At 59.6% G+C, this 17,206-nt stretch overlaps 1 protein-coding gene across 2 annotated transcripts in view; it reads left to right on the forward strand.

The window, feature by feature from the left end:
- The window catches only part of MOB2 (MOB kinase activator 2), a 49,955-nt gene extending 34,382 nt beyond the window's left edge, over nt 1-15,573 (forward strand). For both annotated transcript variants that reach the window (XM_032640036.1, XM_032640035.1), the window contains exons 2-5: nt 5,186-5,346; nt 6,063-6,156; nt 14,133-14,257; nt 14,732-15,573. In XM_032640036.1, coding sequence (XP_032495927.1) covers nt 5,186-5,346; nt 6,063-6,156; nt 14,133-14,257; nt 14,732-15,051 — 700 coding nt within the window. In that variant the 3' untranslated portion in view covers nt 15,052-15,573. The remainder of the gene's footprint in view (nt 1-5,185; nt 5,347-6,062; nt 6,157-14,132; nt 14,258-14,731) is intronic.
- The last annotated feature ends 1,633 nt before the right edge of the window (nt 15,574-17,206 follow it).

The following is a 17,206-nucleotide window of genomic DNA, read 5'->3' on the forward strand; positions in this document are numbered from 1 at the left end:
GGGTCTCGAGTGTCTGCAGCCCTCGCTTGTCTGCCCTGGTGGCTTCCCTCTCAACGGGCCTCTTATTTTGTAGGGGACGCACGGCTGTGAAAACGGGCCTCTTATTTTGTAGGGGACACAAGGCTGTGAAAGTGTTCTTTGTTCAGGTGTTGACTGCCAGGCTGTTAAACCGAGAGATGACCTGCGTGTCTCTCTCCACAGCATCTGCCTCGTGCAGCCCGTGGGGATTTGACAGGCGTTCTGGGGGGGTCTTCCCAGCCCTCAGCCTCTGAGTTTCTGCTCTGGGAAGGGGCTGGTCACCAGGGCCAGTTAGGACCTGTGAGAACATGGTCCAGGCAGCAGGGTGGGGTGGGGGGGTGTCTCTAAGTGTCAGAGTGCGGTTTTCCCAGTCCCACTGCATAGAACTTGGGGGCTTGGGAGGGTGGGCATCCCTGTTTGTGGGCTCCTCCTTTCTAAGACCACCTGTGGCACCGCCCAGTGTTCCATGGGACCTTCCCGGCATCTGTGTTTTACTGAGTCCACATTCACACATCTGCAGGAGCCTCATAACCCCACTCCCCACCCCAGACCTTCGACCCCCTCTGTCCCGCAAGGCTGACTCCAGGCCGCCCCACCTCCAGGCTTGCCCACCCTCCTTCAGGCCTCCAGGCTCCCTTGACTTTCTGCAGGTGCCCCTGCCGAATCTGCCCTGCATCCCCTCCTGGTGAGAACCTTGGCCGCTCTGGCATCTGTGCCAGCACTGGGGAGCACTGGCTGGGGGGGCTGGGGGGAGGACAGCGGTGTGGGCGGGCCTGAGGAGAGAGGGGAGCCTCCCCCACCTGCCGGTCTCGTCCGCTGATCCAGTGTCGCCTCACTGGCTGCAGCCAAGCCGGCTCTGTGCCTGGAGCCCACCGGCCCCTTGCCCGGCACTAATGATGCCTGCAGGATTCATTGTTTGTAAAACCCGGAAGCTGCTTGCTACTCCCTGGAGGGCAGGCCTGTGCCAACCAAGGCGTCCTTGTGGTGGCCCCCAGGGGTGGCCGTGCCTGGGGTCTGGAGTCTGGGCCAGCCGAGTTGCCTTTGGATGGAGACAGTGAACTGAGCTCGAGGCGTGGGCCTTCGGCGTTCGGTGGGTTCCCTCGGCCGCCACCCACCCCAGCACTCGGGGCTGTGTGCAGGCGGGGCCCGCGGTACATCCACGTTCCTTGGGCTGGACCCCTCCCACACACTTCAGCCGTCTCACCCGGTGGGCTGGGCTGCATGGCCGCCGTCTGTGTCTGTGTCCAAGCCACACTGAGCCGAGGGGCCATCCCAGGGGACTGGGCGGAGTGACCTTGGGCGGGGTCGTGTAGACAGGAATCTGCCAGGCCAGGCACATTGGCGGAGGGACCCAGCTGGGTCCATGCCTCGGGTGTGGGGACCCTGCACCCCTCCCCCCCCTCGCAGTAAAGGCCTCAGGAGCAGGGGAGGCTGAGGGGTGAGGCTGTGTGGGCGTCCACTGGGGAGACCGTCAGAAGGTGTTTCCTGCGGAGCCGCGGCCCCTCCCAGGTGTTTGGCGTCGGCCGGGTGGGACTCGGCCTCGGAGCCCACAGTAAGAAGGGGGGGGGGGGTTCTCCGCGTGTGCCCACAGCCGTATTCTTTCTCCCAGGAGGGCACGGTGGACCTTGGGTGGGCTGAGGCCTGGCGTCCACCCTCCTGCCCGCGGCCCAGGGGTTCCACAGTTGTCCCTCCACACCGGGGCCATGCCCAGCCTTCCCTTTCATGGATTTGTGGGAGCCCCAGCTGGTAAGGGGGTGCCTGGGCCTAGGCTGGACAGGGCCCGTTTAGGAGCCTGGTGCCTCTGGGCGGAGAGTCCTGTACTCTCTGCCGACACGGCCTCGGGGACCGAGGATGGGTGCCGCTGCTATGTCACACAGCAGCCTGTCCCACTTCCAAGGTCACCACGTGTCGTCTGAAACTCTGTGCTGTAAGGGGCCGAGCGTCTTGGCCAGGAGCCTTCACCTCTCTAGAAAGGACAGGACTTGGGGTGGTGGCACTCAGGTGTGGCAGGCCCTTCCACGTCCCCAGACTCGCCCCAGGCCGGCTTGTCACTCAGTCCTGCCACCACCTGGCCAATGGCCGTCGTCTCCTGGGGGAGGGTGTGAAGGAAGACTCGAGGACAGGGCAGAGAGGTCCGGGCCGGCCGACCTGGCAGGAGAGCCGTTCCCAGCCGTGCTGGGTCTGGGGGCCCCAGGCGAGCGCTGGGTGATGAGGCAGGGCCTGGGGGCCCCGGGGCGCTCCTGCCTGTTGGTTGTAGGAGGGCAGGTGCGGACGGAGGAGTGAGGCGGGGTGAGGAGGTGGAGGCCTCTGACCACACAGATCGTGGCCCAGAGCCCCCTACGCCTGTCGCACGGAGCAGAAACCCAGGTCCTCCTGGGGCTGCCTCCCCCGCCCCTCTGAGAACCAAACATGGAGGGTGCCCTCAGCCGGAGGGGCTCTTGGTCTCCCTGGAAGGGACGTGTGGGCACGAGGACACCACACCCTCAGCACAATGGCACCCCCGAGCAGGCCTGTGCCCGAGGCCCCATGACGCCCCTCCGTGACGGCCGCTTCCTGCTGCCGCTCTGCCCGTGGTCGCTCGTGTAAAGGCCACCTGGCCGCTGTTGCTGCCGTGTGTTCCCTGAGCGCGGGGCGAGGAGGCGGGTCTGGCAGTGGCTTCACAGCCCAGGCCCCCGCTCATCCCACCTTCACGTGTGGTGGCCGCAGCCTCCACACCCAGACACTGAGGCTCCGAGTAGGTGGCTGGCCCAGGCCAGGTGTGCACTGTGGCGGGGGACGGGCAGGTACACGCTTGGAGCACAGGCTAGGGGGTCGGTTAAGCCTGGCCGGGCTTATAGCTGGGAATCTGCCCAGTGGATGGACACTCAGGGGTGACCAGAGCAGAAGTTGGCTTGAGGTTGGAGGTGCATCCTGTGTGCTTGGGGCTGTGGACATGGGGACCTTCCAAGCGAGTGCAGGCTTTCTGACAGGTGGCGCGTGGCTCAGCAGCACAGACCCAGGGTCAGGAAAGCACCCCACCCACCCATCTCTGGGGAGCCCAGGGCGCCCTCAGCCCTTCTGGGGCCCTGTCCCCCTCTGTGTACACTGGGAGCGGCTGCAGGGCCCCCACAGCCCGTGCCCACACTTGTCCCCAGTGAACAGCCCCACCTGCCTGCCGTGGGGACCCCCAGAGTGCCCCCTGCTTGTGGTTGTGTTTGTGCAGTGTTCACACCCGCGCTCCAGCTCCAACCCACCCGGGCCCGTCCCCAGGACACTGTGGCCCCTGCCCAGCACTGGCCACTGCCGGCGCTGCACCCAGAGGCCAAGCACACATTGCCTTTTAAGGCAAAGATCTGCTGTGAGAAGCTGAAGGGAAAACATTTCCCTGGCATTCAGGGAGCATTTTTCCTTCCTGTTTCTCTTAAATAAACCACTAGCAACTTTTCAAAACAGAAGGGAAAAAACGGCAAGGTCAGGAGCTGCAGACCTTTCATCCCGTGTGACACCCCCCGCGCCGCCAAATGTGGGCCTCAGCAGGGCTGGCGGGGGTGGGAGGGACACAGAGCCCTTGGGACAGAGGACGACAGTGTCTAGTTTGCGCCCTGTGCGGGGCCGCAGTGTTTTCACCCAGACGCCGGAGGCAGCGACGGGAGCGCCTCTCCTTCTGCGGGCACTGGAGACCACGGGGGTATGAGCTGGTAGGACCCAGCCGCAAGCCCCAGCCCCCGGGCCCAGGTCCTCGGCCCACCCACCCTCCCCTGCAAGGTAGCGTCCCTCCGGCCTGTGGCTGCCCTTTGGGGTGGGAGGCCGCACTGGGCTTTGTGCCGGCCCTCAGTCTCCCTCGATCATCCCTCCTTGAGAGTCTACAGCCGGAAGTGGCCTCTTCTGGTCAGTGAGACTCAGGACAGTTTGACTGGTTTGCAGTTTGTTTTCTGGAAATTGTGGTGTCTGCCACTAAAGATTTCAGTCATTCAAGTAAAAGAAGCAAGAGACTAATCCGTGCTCTTAGGGGTTTTTTCCTTCAGTTTTTCAACCCACGCCGGCCCAAGAACCCAGTCTTAACCCTGAAACGTCGTGGGCCTACAGGTGCAGGAGAGAGCAGCCTTGCTCCACACTGGCTGACGTGGGGCGGCGGCGCCTGGAAGGCAGCCCCTCGGCACACCACTCACTTCGCCCAGCTCGGGCTCCGGCCTGTGGCAGACACAGTGACTCGGGCTGGCGTCCCGGCCGCGGGCTCTGGGCCACTCTGGTGGGCAGTTTTCCTCCTTAGGGGATGTGCTATCTCCTTGGCCTGCCTGGGCCGCGCACACCGTGGCCCCGGCTCCTGCCTTGGGGGCAACTGGCGGGAGGCTGGTTCTGGGGCCGCCGCCTTCTCCGCCGAGGTGGGGCTGAGGCTCCCTCAGCCCCAAAGAGCTTTGGTTCACGGGTTAGGTCCTGACACTCGCTGTAGGAGAACAAAGACGTTGCAAAAATACGTATTCGTGCATGTAAAAATAGCCATAACAGGCCCATTCTGTGCTCTGTGACAGCATGTTTTTAGTGGAAAAGAACTGTTTTCCTGACCAAGAAAGATTTGGTGAAAAGTGGCCATTTCATCAAATCTCTGTAACATCTGCTCACGCCTACTCCTGTCTCTGCCTGGAACCTGCACCGTGCACTACTTGGGAGAGAGCGCAGGCCAGCGGGCAGGTGTCAGGCGGGTGAGCCATGAGCTCGTGATGACAGGAGGCCTCAGCGGGGTGGCCTGGGGCGTCGGCATACAGCGGGTGCTCGGTAAGGCCGGGCTGCTGGATCATCTGAGCAGCAGGACGCGTGGTGGGGCTGCACAGAGGCTCAGGGCCTGGCCGAGTGGTGCGCATCCCTGTGTCCCTGCAGCGGGACCCCAGGCCCAGGTGGGGGCCAAGAGGGGCTGCAGGGCCGCGGTGTCACATGTGGCGGGTGAGCCGGCTGGTGTGGCCACCACCCCACACCCTTTGATGGGCCCGGAGCTCCCTGCCCGCCCTGGGTTCCAGGTTTGGGCCCCTGACGGTGGCAAGGGAGGGCACGGGCGCAGGGCAGCTTCCTCCCACGCCTGGGCCCACAGGAGCAGAAGCCCCCGAGGCGTCCCCCGGCATTGCTCGTCTCCCGGGCCGGCCCGCAGCCTCCACGCCTACATCTGCCGTGACCCCGCACTCCCTTGTCTCTGCAGGAAGTCCAAAGCCAAGCCCAACGGGAAGAAGCCCGTTGCCGAGGAGAAGAAGGTGTACCTGGAGCCGGAGTACACCAAGTCCAGGATCACCGACTTCGGGTTCAAGGAGCTGGTGGTGCTGCCCCGGGAGATCGACCTCAATGAGTGGCTGGCCAGCAACAGTACGTGGGGGCGGGCTGGCAGGGCCAGGAGGGCAGCCCCCCGTTTCCCACAGGACCCCCCGGAGCTGGTGCTCAGCACCCCCCCCAACCACCTGCGTCAGCTGGAAGCCGAGGCCCGGGGTGACCAGCCCTGCTGGGCACTCAGGGTCCCCTCAGATGCGGGGACTCAGTGCGGGTCCTGGTCGCACCGGGGGACAGGACACCAGGGCCAGGGGGGCACCGTGGGACAGGAGCATGGCTGCAAGGCCGGCAGTGCTGTGGTGGCGGGAAGGCCATGGCCTACGGGAAGGGTGGCGGACTCACCCCCGCCTGCCGGACAGGCTCAGGGTTCGTGCGATGCCCCGTGCAGGGCAAGGCGCCAGCTCTCCTCCCGAGAGCGGTAGGCTTTGTGGCCGTGAGCTGGTGCTGCCGCCTGCCTTAGCGGTGTCCCCGATCAGCTGGTGAGCATAGAGCAGGGTGTGGTCAAGGGGCTGGGCTGGAGGTTTGCTGCCCCAGGCTTCGGGCACCCTGCCCAGCTCAGCGCCGTCTGGCCCGTGCCGCCCCTCCCGAGGACGATGCTGTGCTGGGGCCTCGGTCTCTGCTCTGAGATAAGCGCCAGCCCCCACAGCAGGGGCCTGAGGAGAGGGGCTCTGGTCCCCCCGGGCCTGCAGGACGCTGCAGACGCAGAGTGGCGCCCCGGTGTGGTTTTCACGCCCGGCCTTTCTCTTCCCTTCCAGCCACGACGTTCTTCCACCATGTCAACCTCCAGTACAGCACCATCTCGGAGTTCTGCACGGGGGAGGCGTGCCAGACAATGGCCGTGTGCAACACGTGAGTCACTGCCTGGTGCGGCCCTGCCCCGGGGGCTCGGGCAGGCTGTGGCCGTGTCCCCGGCCGCTGCACTCTGCCTTCTCAGACCCCACGCTCGTGGCCTCCGCTCGAGGTCTCCCAGTGGCTCAGTGCCTGCCTCAGCAGGGTCCTCACCAGGCTGCCCCTCCTGTCCTCACGGGCCCAGGGCCTGGCAGGGCGACGGGAAGCAGAGCCCTGCAGAGGTTGGGACCCCGGTGGTGTGGGTCCCTCCGGGGCACAGGTGCTGGGAGCCAGCCAGGGGCTGACAGGATGCGTTCCTGGGGGCAAGGACCTTTCCCCAGGACGTGCCCGCTGGGCTTCCTGAGACAGCAGGGTGTGTTTCTCTGCTGTGGCTCCTGGCCCTACCGGCTGATGGCTCTAACCCAGAGCTCCTGCTCTGTGTGGAGGCCGGCCCTACCGCACCCCACCCGCTGCTGGTCCATGGGGCTGGGACGCCTTGGCACCTTCCCGTGAGGTGACGTCCTGCAGGCCTGGAGCAGGCTGTTCTCTTCTGGAAGCACGTGCCATTCGTTTCCTCAGGAAGCAGGCATCCCTGAGGGGCTCCAGGGTACCCCACTGCCTCTGTGGCAGCTCTTGGAGGCCACATGGATAGGAGAGCCACCACATGGCCCTGAGCTTGCCACCGGCCCAAGTAGCAGAAGCCACAGAAGAGGCCACAGGCAAGAGGCCAGGTCTGCAGGGGCTCATCCCGGGCGGGGTGTGGCTCGGGGGCACGGAAGCTCCTTTCTGACGTCTCCTCTGCAGGCCAGGGGCTGATAGGAGCACACGTGAGCAGCGGGCCTCCACTAGTGGGCACGTCAGTGCTGCCGTCCGGAGTTCACCCTGCCTGTAGGCTGCGGGCAGACCCAGCTCAGGCCCAGACATGTGGGCCCTCCTCTTGCTGAGAGCCCACCCAAAGCCTCAGCACAGGCAGAGGGTAGAGTTCCCCCGCCCTTCAGAGGGCACAAGTGCAGAAGACAGCTGCTCTTCACTCCTTACTCACCCGGTGAGACCCATTGATGGTATGCTCAGGTGTCACGTGTGTCCCCAGATAGCCACAGCCAGGCATGGCCCAGGGAGGATGGGGCAGTGTTGGGTGGGCAGTGCTGGGAGCAGGCTTGAGGTGAGCTTGGGGCAGGAGAAGAGCACGGGACAGAGTGGCCTCTGTAGAGCAGACATGGCCACAGCAGCTGGAAGCGGGCAAGGGCAGTGCTGCAGAGCCATGTGTGTGGCATCCTTGGAGGACGTTTGCCAGCTGTGTGCCTGTCCAGGCGGCATCACAGCTGGCCTACGGGCTGGCGAGTGGGGAAGCCGGGGCCCCTCCGTGGCACCACACGCCCTTCCAGTGTCGATGTGTTTGAGAAGAGGCTCCTTGAAGGAGCGTAGGATTTGGTGTCAGGCAGGCGTGTGTCTAGATGCTGGCTCTGCCGTGTGAAACCTGGAAATCTGGGGGTTTTGAGAATTCTGCTGTTCATTCTTTTCATCTGTAACCTACTCTGTAGGGTTTTTGTGGATTTATGTGAATTGATATGCATACAAATGCTTTCCTGGGAATCATTTGAGATCAAGGAGTGGAAACACATGAACTAGTTTAATAGGAAAAGGGAGTCTGTCAGGGTCCACAGAGCCACTTGCTCTCCCGGGACCATCCAGTCCACCCGCCTGGCGTGGGGCCGAGGCCCTCTCCACCCTGCTGGTGCCTGAAGGACAGAAACCAAAGGGTAATGTTGGAGTCCCAAAAGGAGAGGAGAAGGGCCGTGCCGAAAACATATTTGAAGAGATATGGCTGAAAACTTACCACGTTTGGTCGAGACACAAGCCTGCAGATTCAGGAAGCTTAATGAACTCCAAGCAGGATAAACCCAGTGAATCCACCGCAAACACATAACCAAACTGCTGAAGGGAACACACCTTAAGAGCATCAGGGCCAGCAGCACTGCACCTGTGGGGAGGTGGTGCCGGTGGCTGTGGCTCTCCTTCCCCCCGCTGGGGGCCAGGAGGGGGCTCCATGACATCGTTCAGGTGCTGAAAGGAAAGAGCGGCCCCCCGGGAGTTCCACGTAGTGCTCCTCAAGAGTGAAGGTAGAGTAGAGACCCTCCTCAGAGGAAGGGTGGCCAAGAGGGTCAACTCGCAGCCGGCAGAGCTGCGCAGGGAGCTCTTCACACAGGGAGGAAGTGGTGCTAGAAGGGAAGGCGGGACAGCAGGCTTCGCGGAGAGCAAGAAACGGGAGATGTGATGGGCCGCTCCGCTCTCCTTCAGCTCTTTAAAGCGTGTCTGGTGGGTGAGCAAAACCCATCACCCTGTCTGATGGGTCTTCAGCGTGTGTGGATGGGACACTGAGGCAGTAGTAGTGTCCTGGGGCAGGCAGAGAGCCCTGTGTGCTGGTTGGCTCTGTGATTCCACTTGTGGAGGTGATTCTTGGCTCCAGGTACAGCATGGAAAGGTCATATGCGTTTTATAATCCTTTGAGCAATCTCTTAAAAAAGTTACATAAGTGACATAGTCAAAATCATAATAGATAAATTAAAAGGAAATACTAAAAATAACGCAAAAGAAGGCAGGAAATATAAGGAGTGAAAACAAAAGGAACAAATAGTAAATGACGGTAAACTTAAATTCAGACAGATCAGTAATTACAGTGAATGTCAGTGGTGTGAACGTGCCAGTGACAAGACAGATCATAAGAATGGATTTCAGTGTACACAAGAAATACACTTTTTTTTTTTTTTTGCCGTGCCACGTGGCATGTGGGATCTTAGTTCCCCGACCAGGGGTTCGAACCTGCGCCCTCTGCAGTGGAAGCGTGGAGCCTTAACCACTGGACCACCAGGGAAGGCCCAAGAAATTCACTTTAAATGCAATGACATTGGTAGGTTAAAAGTGAAAGAATGCGAAAATACATACCAACAAAGATACACCAAATCAGAAGAAAACTAAAGTGGCTATGTTAATACCAAAGTAAACTTCAGAGCAAAAAATAACTAGGGATAAAGAAGAAGATTGCGTTATTTACAAAAGAGTCAATTCATCAAGAAGTACTGACCTTGAATGTGTATGGACCAAACAACAGAGCTTTTACACAAAGCAAATGGACAGAACCAAAGGGAGAAACACACAAAATCACATTATGGTTGGAGATTTCAACACTCCTCTCTTGGTAGTAGACGGAACTAGTAGGCAGAAAGTCAGCAAGAATCTGGAACTAATAACACCATCAGCCAACTGGACTGAATTGACATTTACACAACACTCCACCCTCGGCAGTAAAACGCACATCCCTTTCAAGTGCACTGGGATTATTCATCAAAATAGTGTAGATCATATCCTGGCTCACAAAACAGACCTTAGCAAACTTTAAAGAATCAGAGTGATACAGAGCAAGTTTTCTGACCATAATTACATTAGAAATCAATAAGAGGACAAATCTCCAAAACTTTAGAAATTAACATACTTTTAAATAGTCCATGGGTCAGAGGGGAAGTCTCAAGGGAAATTAGGAAATGTTTTAAACTGAACGCAAATGAGAACGCAACATATCTGAACTCGTGGAGTGCAGCTAAAGCAAGGGTTAGAGGAAAGTTTATAGGATTAAACCGCTTGTTTTAGAAGAAGATCTCAGTTCAATCTAAGCTTCCATATTAAGAACCTAGAAAAAAGAAGAGAAAAAAAAAAAAAACCCTAAATTGAGCAGAAGGAAAGAAATGGTAAAATAAGAACAGAAATCACTGACGTTGATTTCTGCAAACAGTGGGAAAAGTTCATGAAACCGTAAGCTGACTCCTGAAAGGATTGGTGAGATTGAGGACCTTTAGTAACACCAACAAAGGTAAAGAGAGAAAAGGTCCAGATGATCCATATAAGGAATGGAAAGGGGAAATGATGATAAACCCAGGAGATAATAAAGAAACATCACAAAACTCTCTGCATACATTAAATTTGACAGTTTAGATTAAATGGACCAATTCCTTGGAAAGCACAAAATATCACAATTTACCCAAGATGGGTAATGCAGTAAGGCAAGAAAAAGAAATAACAGTCTTTAAAATTGGAGAAGAAGAAAATAAAACTGTATTCGCATACAACACGATTGTCTATGTAGGAAAAAAAAAACCCCAAGGAGTCTAGCAAAAAGTCAATACACTTAGCAAGGTCAGCACACAAAAATCAATCATAGTTTGTATACTGGCAGGGTACAATTGGAACACGAAATTGATAAGATTATATCATTTACAGTAGCTCCAAACACGATGAAATACTTAGGTACAGACTTAAGGAAACACGCACAGGATCTTTATGCTGGAAACTACAAAATGCTGATGAATGGAATCAAAGACTGGCGTAAATGGAGAGACGTACTGTGTTCATGGATGGGAAGACTCAACACACCAGAAGTGTAAATTCATTTATTGCAGTCTCAGTTAAGATCCTAGCAGTGTTTTCATTGATATAAACAAGCTGATTCTAAAATTTATATGGAATAGCAAAGTCACTGGAATAGCTACAATGATTTTTGAGAAAAGAACAGTCAAGTTGGAAGAGTCCCACCGCCTATTTTGAAGATATACTATAAAACTGTGGTAATCAGGACAGCATGGTGGTGGTGAAGGAAGAGACACAGAGCTCAGTGCAACAGAATAGAGCCCAGAAATGGACCCCCACAAACATGGGCCCTTGATGTTTGACAGATACAAAAGGAATTCAGTGGAGAAAGGACAGACTTTTCAACCAGAGCTGTTGGAAAAACGAGTCATCTGCATGTCCTCTTCTGCCAGAATTAACTTGAAGTGAATTCTAGATATAAAACATGTAACTCGGGGCTTCCCTAGTGGCGCAGTGGTTGAGAATCTGTCTGCCAATGCAGGCGACACGGGTTCGGGCCCTGGTCTGGGAAGATCCCACATGCCACGGAGCGGCTGGCCCCGTGAGCCACAACTACTGAGCCTGCGCGTCTGGAGCTTGTGCTCCGCAGCGAGAGGCCACGACAGTGAGAGGCCCGCGCACCGCGATGAAGAGTGGCCCCTGCTCACTGCAACTAGAGAAAGCCCAAGCACAGAGACGAAGACCCAACACAGCCAAAAATAAATAAATAAAAAAAAAAAAAAAAAAAAAAATCCGATGTGCCTGAAGACAGGAACAAGTGGGATGTCTTACCGGTTGTCATGTACACTGGTACAATAAATTATTTAAAAAAAAAAAAAAAAAAACATGTAACTTTTAGAAGAAAACACAGGAGGAAACCTTCGTGATAGTGTTAGGCGAAGAGTTCTTGGTCATTGACACGAGCCACAGTCCATAGGCGAGAAAGAATCCGTAAACTGGGCTTCATCAAAATTTAGAACTTTTGCTCTGAGAAAGACACTGTTAGGAGAAAGGGAAGACAGACTGCAGAATAGTCCCATATCCGAGAAAGGACTAGTGCACGGAATGGATAAAGAGCCCTCACAGCTCATCAGTAAGAAAATCTGGTCACAAGTGGACAAAGGACTTGGACAGGTCATGGAAGAGGACCCAAGCAGGGCAGGTGAGCACCTGCGAGGCTCTGCCTCGCGAGCAGGTGGAGAAATAGGAATTCAGACCACGCTGCAGGAGCGCCTGATAAAACGCGCCGGGTGCCGGCGAGGATGGGGGCGTCCTGGCAGGACAGCCGCTCCGAGAACGTGTCGACGGTTTCTCAGGCAACAAGGCGTTCACCTACCGTGGGCCTAGCTGTCCCACTCCTGGGCGTCCACCCTGGAGAAACGAGAACTAGTGCTCATACAAACACCTGCCTGGGAGGGTTTTAACAGCCTGACGCGTAATTGCCCCAAACGGGAGGCCACACACGTGTCCTTCGGCAGGTGAATGTCTGGACAGACTGGCGCGTCCACAAGGTGTCCATCTCGGTGGCATGGATCGCAGAGCCCGGCCCAGGACATCGTGTGGTGGTCCTGAGGACACGTCACTAGTGTGCTGGGCACTGACCAGCAGGCCGGGGGCCAGGGTGGGAGCTGTGCCCCGTTGTGGGTCCTCTATTTGGGTTAAAGTGCATAAGACTGCATGCCCAAACCAGTCAGCTTTACTGTGTGACAGTTCAAAAATAAAATGAGAACGAAGAAGAGGAACGTTGAAAGCAGAGTGTTCCAGCTGTCACGCAGGCGGGGCGACCACAGTGCCCCGAAGGGGCTGGTCTCTCTGGGCCTGACATCATGAAAACGTTTCCCGTTTTCTAGCTCCGGTGGTTTTTTCTGAGTGTGGCACCCGGGGCCAGTCGCATCCAGCACCAAGCAGGGTGGGGAATCGCTGGGGCCGGTGTCTGACCTCTGGCTGGGGCCCCTCCCAAGCTGGTCCGGGGACCCCAGGGGCTGTTGTGAGGAGAGGGACGATTCATTTGTCCTTCCGCTGAGCATGTCCTCAGATGGTGCCGATGTCCGGGCAGGGGAAGGACGGTCAGCAGGGCCACCCTGTGGTGGGGAGGGCTCTGCATCCCTGCTGGGGGCCGGCAGGGAGCTTGGCAAGCTTCTTGGGGCTTTGTCTGACCAGCTCGGGGGCCTGGTGGGGCAGCCTGGTCTCCCTGCGGGGCCGGCAGTGCCTAGGGGCAGCCTGGGAGCAGGCGTGGCAGGGAGGGCTCTGCTGAGGTGGCACTGCAAGTGTAGTCTGCCTGCTAGTGGGTGGGGTGGGGCTGGGTGGGAGGAGCAGGGGTGGCAGTGGGCGGGGCCTGATACCCAGTGGCAGTCAGGGCTGTGTCCCCTTGTCCACTGAAGGTTGGCCTTTTTCCTGGTGGCCTGTCCATTTGTGTGTGGGCTGTTTTCCCTGTCTTGCAGCCTGACCCCCACCCAGCCCTGCCAGGGGCACAAATAAGCTAACCGGTCCTGGGGGCGGGGAAGAGCCTTGGTTCCTGCTAGAGGCAGTGCGGGGCAGGGGTGCGGCAGGCAGCAGGGCTGCCTTGAGGTCACGTGGGCAGGCCATGCCTTTCTATTTTGGCTGGAGTCAGGCTGGCCACGGGAGATGGGGACCTGCTGTCCTGACGACAGGCCTGGCAAGGTGGTGGAGGTGGGTGAGCCCACGTGGCTGTCACCCTGGGGGAATCAGGAAATCAGGGCAGGGTGCTCAGAGCCAGCCTGGGGTGCTGGCCTGGGATAAGGTGGGATGGTGAGGTGTTGGGGGAACCTGGTCTAAGCCAGTTCTGAAGCCAAGTAACGTCATCTAAATGGGGGCGGGGATGCCGGGCGGAGGTCTCCATGAAGACCTGCTGGCTGGGGCAGGGGTGTGGCAGGGTTGGCGGCTAGGCCACGGAAGGGGGTGCTCTGGTCACTCGCTCGCTCACTGGCAGATGCAGCCTGTGTCCCTCCAGCCCCCCTGTGGGCTCTGGTGCAGCTCTTGGCGAGCCAGCCTTAAGGTACAGGGCCTGCTGTTGGGAAGACTGGAGCCCTTGGTGGGAGGGATGCTGGTGGCTGCAGGGGGAGCCCACCAGGGGTTTGTGTTTGTTCTGCTGGAGGATAGGTCATGTTTACATGAGCTAGGAGACGCGCTTGGTTTCACGGCTGGGCTTAAGCAGTGAGAAGAAAACCCAGGTGTCCACACCCCGAACACCCTGGCCCAGTCCAGCCTGAGGACTGTCTGCCCTACACCCACCCCCGTGTACGGGGCAGGTTGAGGTCTTCGGGGGGCATCCAGGGGCCAGACTCCCATGTACAGAGGCCTCCTCACCACCCGGCCCAGGGCAAAGGTTTGGCCTCTACTGGTGGCAGCAGGGACGCTACTGAGGCTCGAGGCCCAGCTGACAAGTCACAGCAGGGCCTCCGGGGAGGGAGAGGCACAGAGCGGGCACCTCTAACATGATGTGTAAAACAACACGCGTTCCTGTGAGAGAATGAAGCCTGAGGCCACGTGTAGAGCAGAAGGTGCGCGTTGGTTTCCTGATGCTGTGCACAGCCAGCTCTCCTGGCCGCGGGCGTCACCGCCCCCCTCTGTCCCCACAGACAGTACTACTGGTATGATGAGCGGGGCAAGAAGGTGAAGTGCACGGCCCCCCAGTACGTCGACTTTGTCATGAGCTCCGTGCAGAAGCTGGTGACCGACGAGGACGTGTTCCCCACAAAATACGGTGCGTGGCCCCTCCCACCCCAGGCTCTGGGACCTGCGACCTCCACTACCCCGCCTCCCCCCTTGGCCGGGCCCTCGGGGTCCCCTTGCCGGGGAGGGGGGCGCTTGCAGCTGTCGAGCGGCACCCACAGCTGTGTACAGCCCTGCGCAGGCCCGGCGGGGTCCCAGACCCATCCTGAGCTGCCGAGGGCAGCACCTGGCCGACAGGAGGTGCCCGTCTCCCGGGTCCCCCCTCCTCTGCGGCCCAGGCCACAGAGAGCGCCCTGGGCGCCTGTCCCGGCTTTAGGCCACGCGCGGCGGGGTCGCGGGCCCCTCGTCACAGAGGCACCCAGTACAGCTCGGCGAGCAGCCACCCTCGCGGCCCCGCCCCGGGTGCTGGGTCACTCAGGTGTTGCGGTGGGCGGCTCCGTGAGGGCTGCGGGGTCGGGGGGCGGCGCCCTGGGGCCAGGGCGGGCTGACGGCCCCCTCCCCGCAGGCCGCGAGTTCCCCAGCTCCTTCGAGTCCCTGGTGAAGAAGATCTGCAAGTACCTGTTCCACGTGCTGGCGCACATCTACTCGTCGCACTTCAAGGAGACCCTGGCGCTCGAGCTGCACGGACACTTGAACACGCTCTACGTGCATTTCATCCTCTTCGCCCGCGAGTTCAACCTGCTCGACCCCAAAGAGACGGCGGTCATGGACGACCTGACGGAGGTGCTGTGCGGCGGCGGCGGCGGCGGCGGCGGCGGGGGCCGCGGGGGCGGGGACGGGGCGGGCGGGGCGGCGGGCGCACAGAACCACGTGAAGGAGAGGTGAGCCCGGCCGCCCGCGTGCGGAGAGGCGGCGCGCGGAGTGTGGGCGCGGGCGCTCTGCGCCGCCGGCACCGAGGACTTTGGGACTCCGCTCGTCTGCTCAGCAGACACTTAGGGACCGCCCCCGTCCAAGTCCCCTTCTGTGGGTCCGTCTCTCCCGGTCTTCTGCGCCTGCCCCGCCACCCGGCTCGGCCTCCGGGGAGACACGCGACAGGCAGGGCTCCTTCCCCCGAGGTGGGGACCGCAGGCTTCGCTTCCACCGTGTTTCGTCTTGGATAGGGCTAGGGGTGGCCTTCTCCTCCTCTCTCCCGCTTGGTCTGGACCTCGGCTGTTGGTGGCTCAGGGCGGGTGGGGAGGGGGAGGCCGCAGAGCACCGAGCTGCGGCCCTGCCTCCCTGCGCTGCCCCCGCTGCCCAGGAGGGGCCCCCTGGGCTGGCTGGCTCGGATCCCGGTGCCCTGGCGGGCGGCCAGGGGCAGGGGGAGAGCCTGGCTTCCCTGTGCGGGTGTAATAAAAAGACTTCTCTCAGGTCAGCGCCTGCGTGTGTCCTCAGCGTCTCGGTGCCCTCTGGTCTGGCCACACACCCCGCCCCTCTGCGCCCCTGGGGCAGCGCCCTCCCCTGCAGCCCGGGCGGTGGAGCCCTCTCACTGACCAAGGCTGTGCTGGCCAGGGGCAGGTGCCACCCTTCCTGCAGGGGCCGACCACAGGCTCCCCCGCTGAACGTGTCTGCGGGGGACGGGGGCCGTGCTTTGTGTCTTGAGTCTCCAGGGGCCCTTGACCACTCACTCCCTGTGCTGTGCCCTCTCCACGCAGGCGGCAGGGACCCTAGAGTGTGGGCTGGAGTCGGCTGGGGGTGCTTCCCAGCCAGCCCGCCCGTCCCAGGGGCTCTGCTGCAGGGACCACCTCTGGACAGGGCAGCACTGCCTGAGGGGTGGGCATAGGGAGAGCTCGAGAGAGGGGTGTGTGCCTGCAGTGCAGGCTGGGCAGGGTAGCCATGGCGCGAACAGCCCTGGAGCTTGTCCAGCCCCCTGTGGGCAGAGGTGAGGGGCTTCTGTAGGGCCCTGTCCCCCGACCCTGTACCTTGCATCTTATGCCTGTTCTACCATCGTATTTTGGAAGTAGGTAACTTTCCTAGGTCCACAGGTTCAACGTGGAAAGGAATTTTGTGCTAGGATGGATCAAAGTCTCACTTTTACCTGATTCAGATGATTTCGATGAGATTTGGGGTTTGACTTGAAACCATAATGGGTTGAGACTTTTGGAGACCTCAGGAACGGGGGTGTTTTACACGTGAGGTAGATGTGGGACTTGCTAGAGGGCAGTCTGCGGTAAGCAGAAAAATGCGCACCTCCCCCCGCCAAAAGAAAGAGTCCACAGCCAAATGCCTGGAAACTGTCAACATGTTACCTTCCGTAGCAAAGGGGGCATGAAGCTGCAGGTGGAAGTAAGGTTGCTAATCATCTGAACTTGAGATGGAGAGATTATCTGGGCCCAGTATAATCACAAGATTCCTCAAAACTGGGAGGGGGCGGCAGGAGAGGGAGAAGCAGAGAGATGGCAGGGTGAGAAGGGCTCATCTGATGTTGCTGGCTTTGAAGACCGAGGAAGGGGCTGCGAGCCAGGGGCGCAGGCGGCCTCAAGAAGCTGGAAAAGACAAGGAAATGGATTTCCCCAGGGCCTCCAGGAGGAACGCAGCCCTGCCAGCACCTTGACTGTAGCCAGTGAGGCCCATTTCAGTGAGACCCAGTTCTCGACCTCCAGATCTTAAGGTGGCACATTGTGTGCTTTAAGCCACTTGGTGTTTGGTAACTTGTCACAGCAGCGGCAGGAGACTCATACGCCTGTGAGACGGGCCATGGGACTCTCACAGGGTCATTTTGAGGGCCCACAGAGATGATCCACTTCACCCAGGGCCTGACTCCAAGGATGAGTGTGACAGACGGCAGTGCTTGGGCTTGTGACTAACAGCATAGACCCCGCAATCCCACCTGAGGCCCCGAGGCCGGCACTTGGCTCCCCTCCCTCGTGTGTGTCCGTCTCTGCTGCCCTCCTCCTCCGCAGACGTCCCTGCCTGGAGCTCACACAGGTTTTCTCTCCTCCTGGTCCCGGCCACTGTCTGCTCCCTGCCAGAGCCCCCACCCCTTGCTGAGTCACACCGAGGA

This window comes from Phocoena sinus, chromosome 8 (assembly GCF_008692025.1).
Source record: "Phocoena sinus isolate mPhoSin1 chromosome 8, mPhoSin1.pri, whole genome shotgun sequence".
Taxonomy (NCBI): domain Eukaryota; kingdom Metazoa; phylum Chordata; class Mammalia; order Artiodactyla; family Phocoenidae; genus Phocoena; species Phocoena sinus.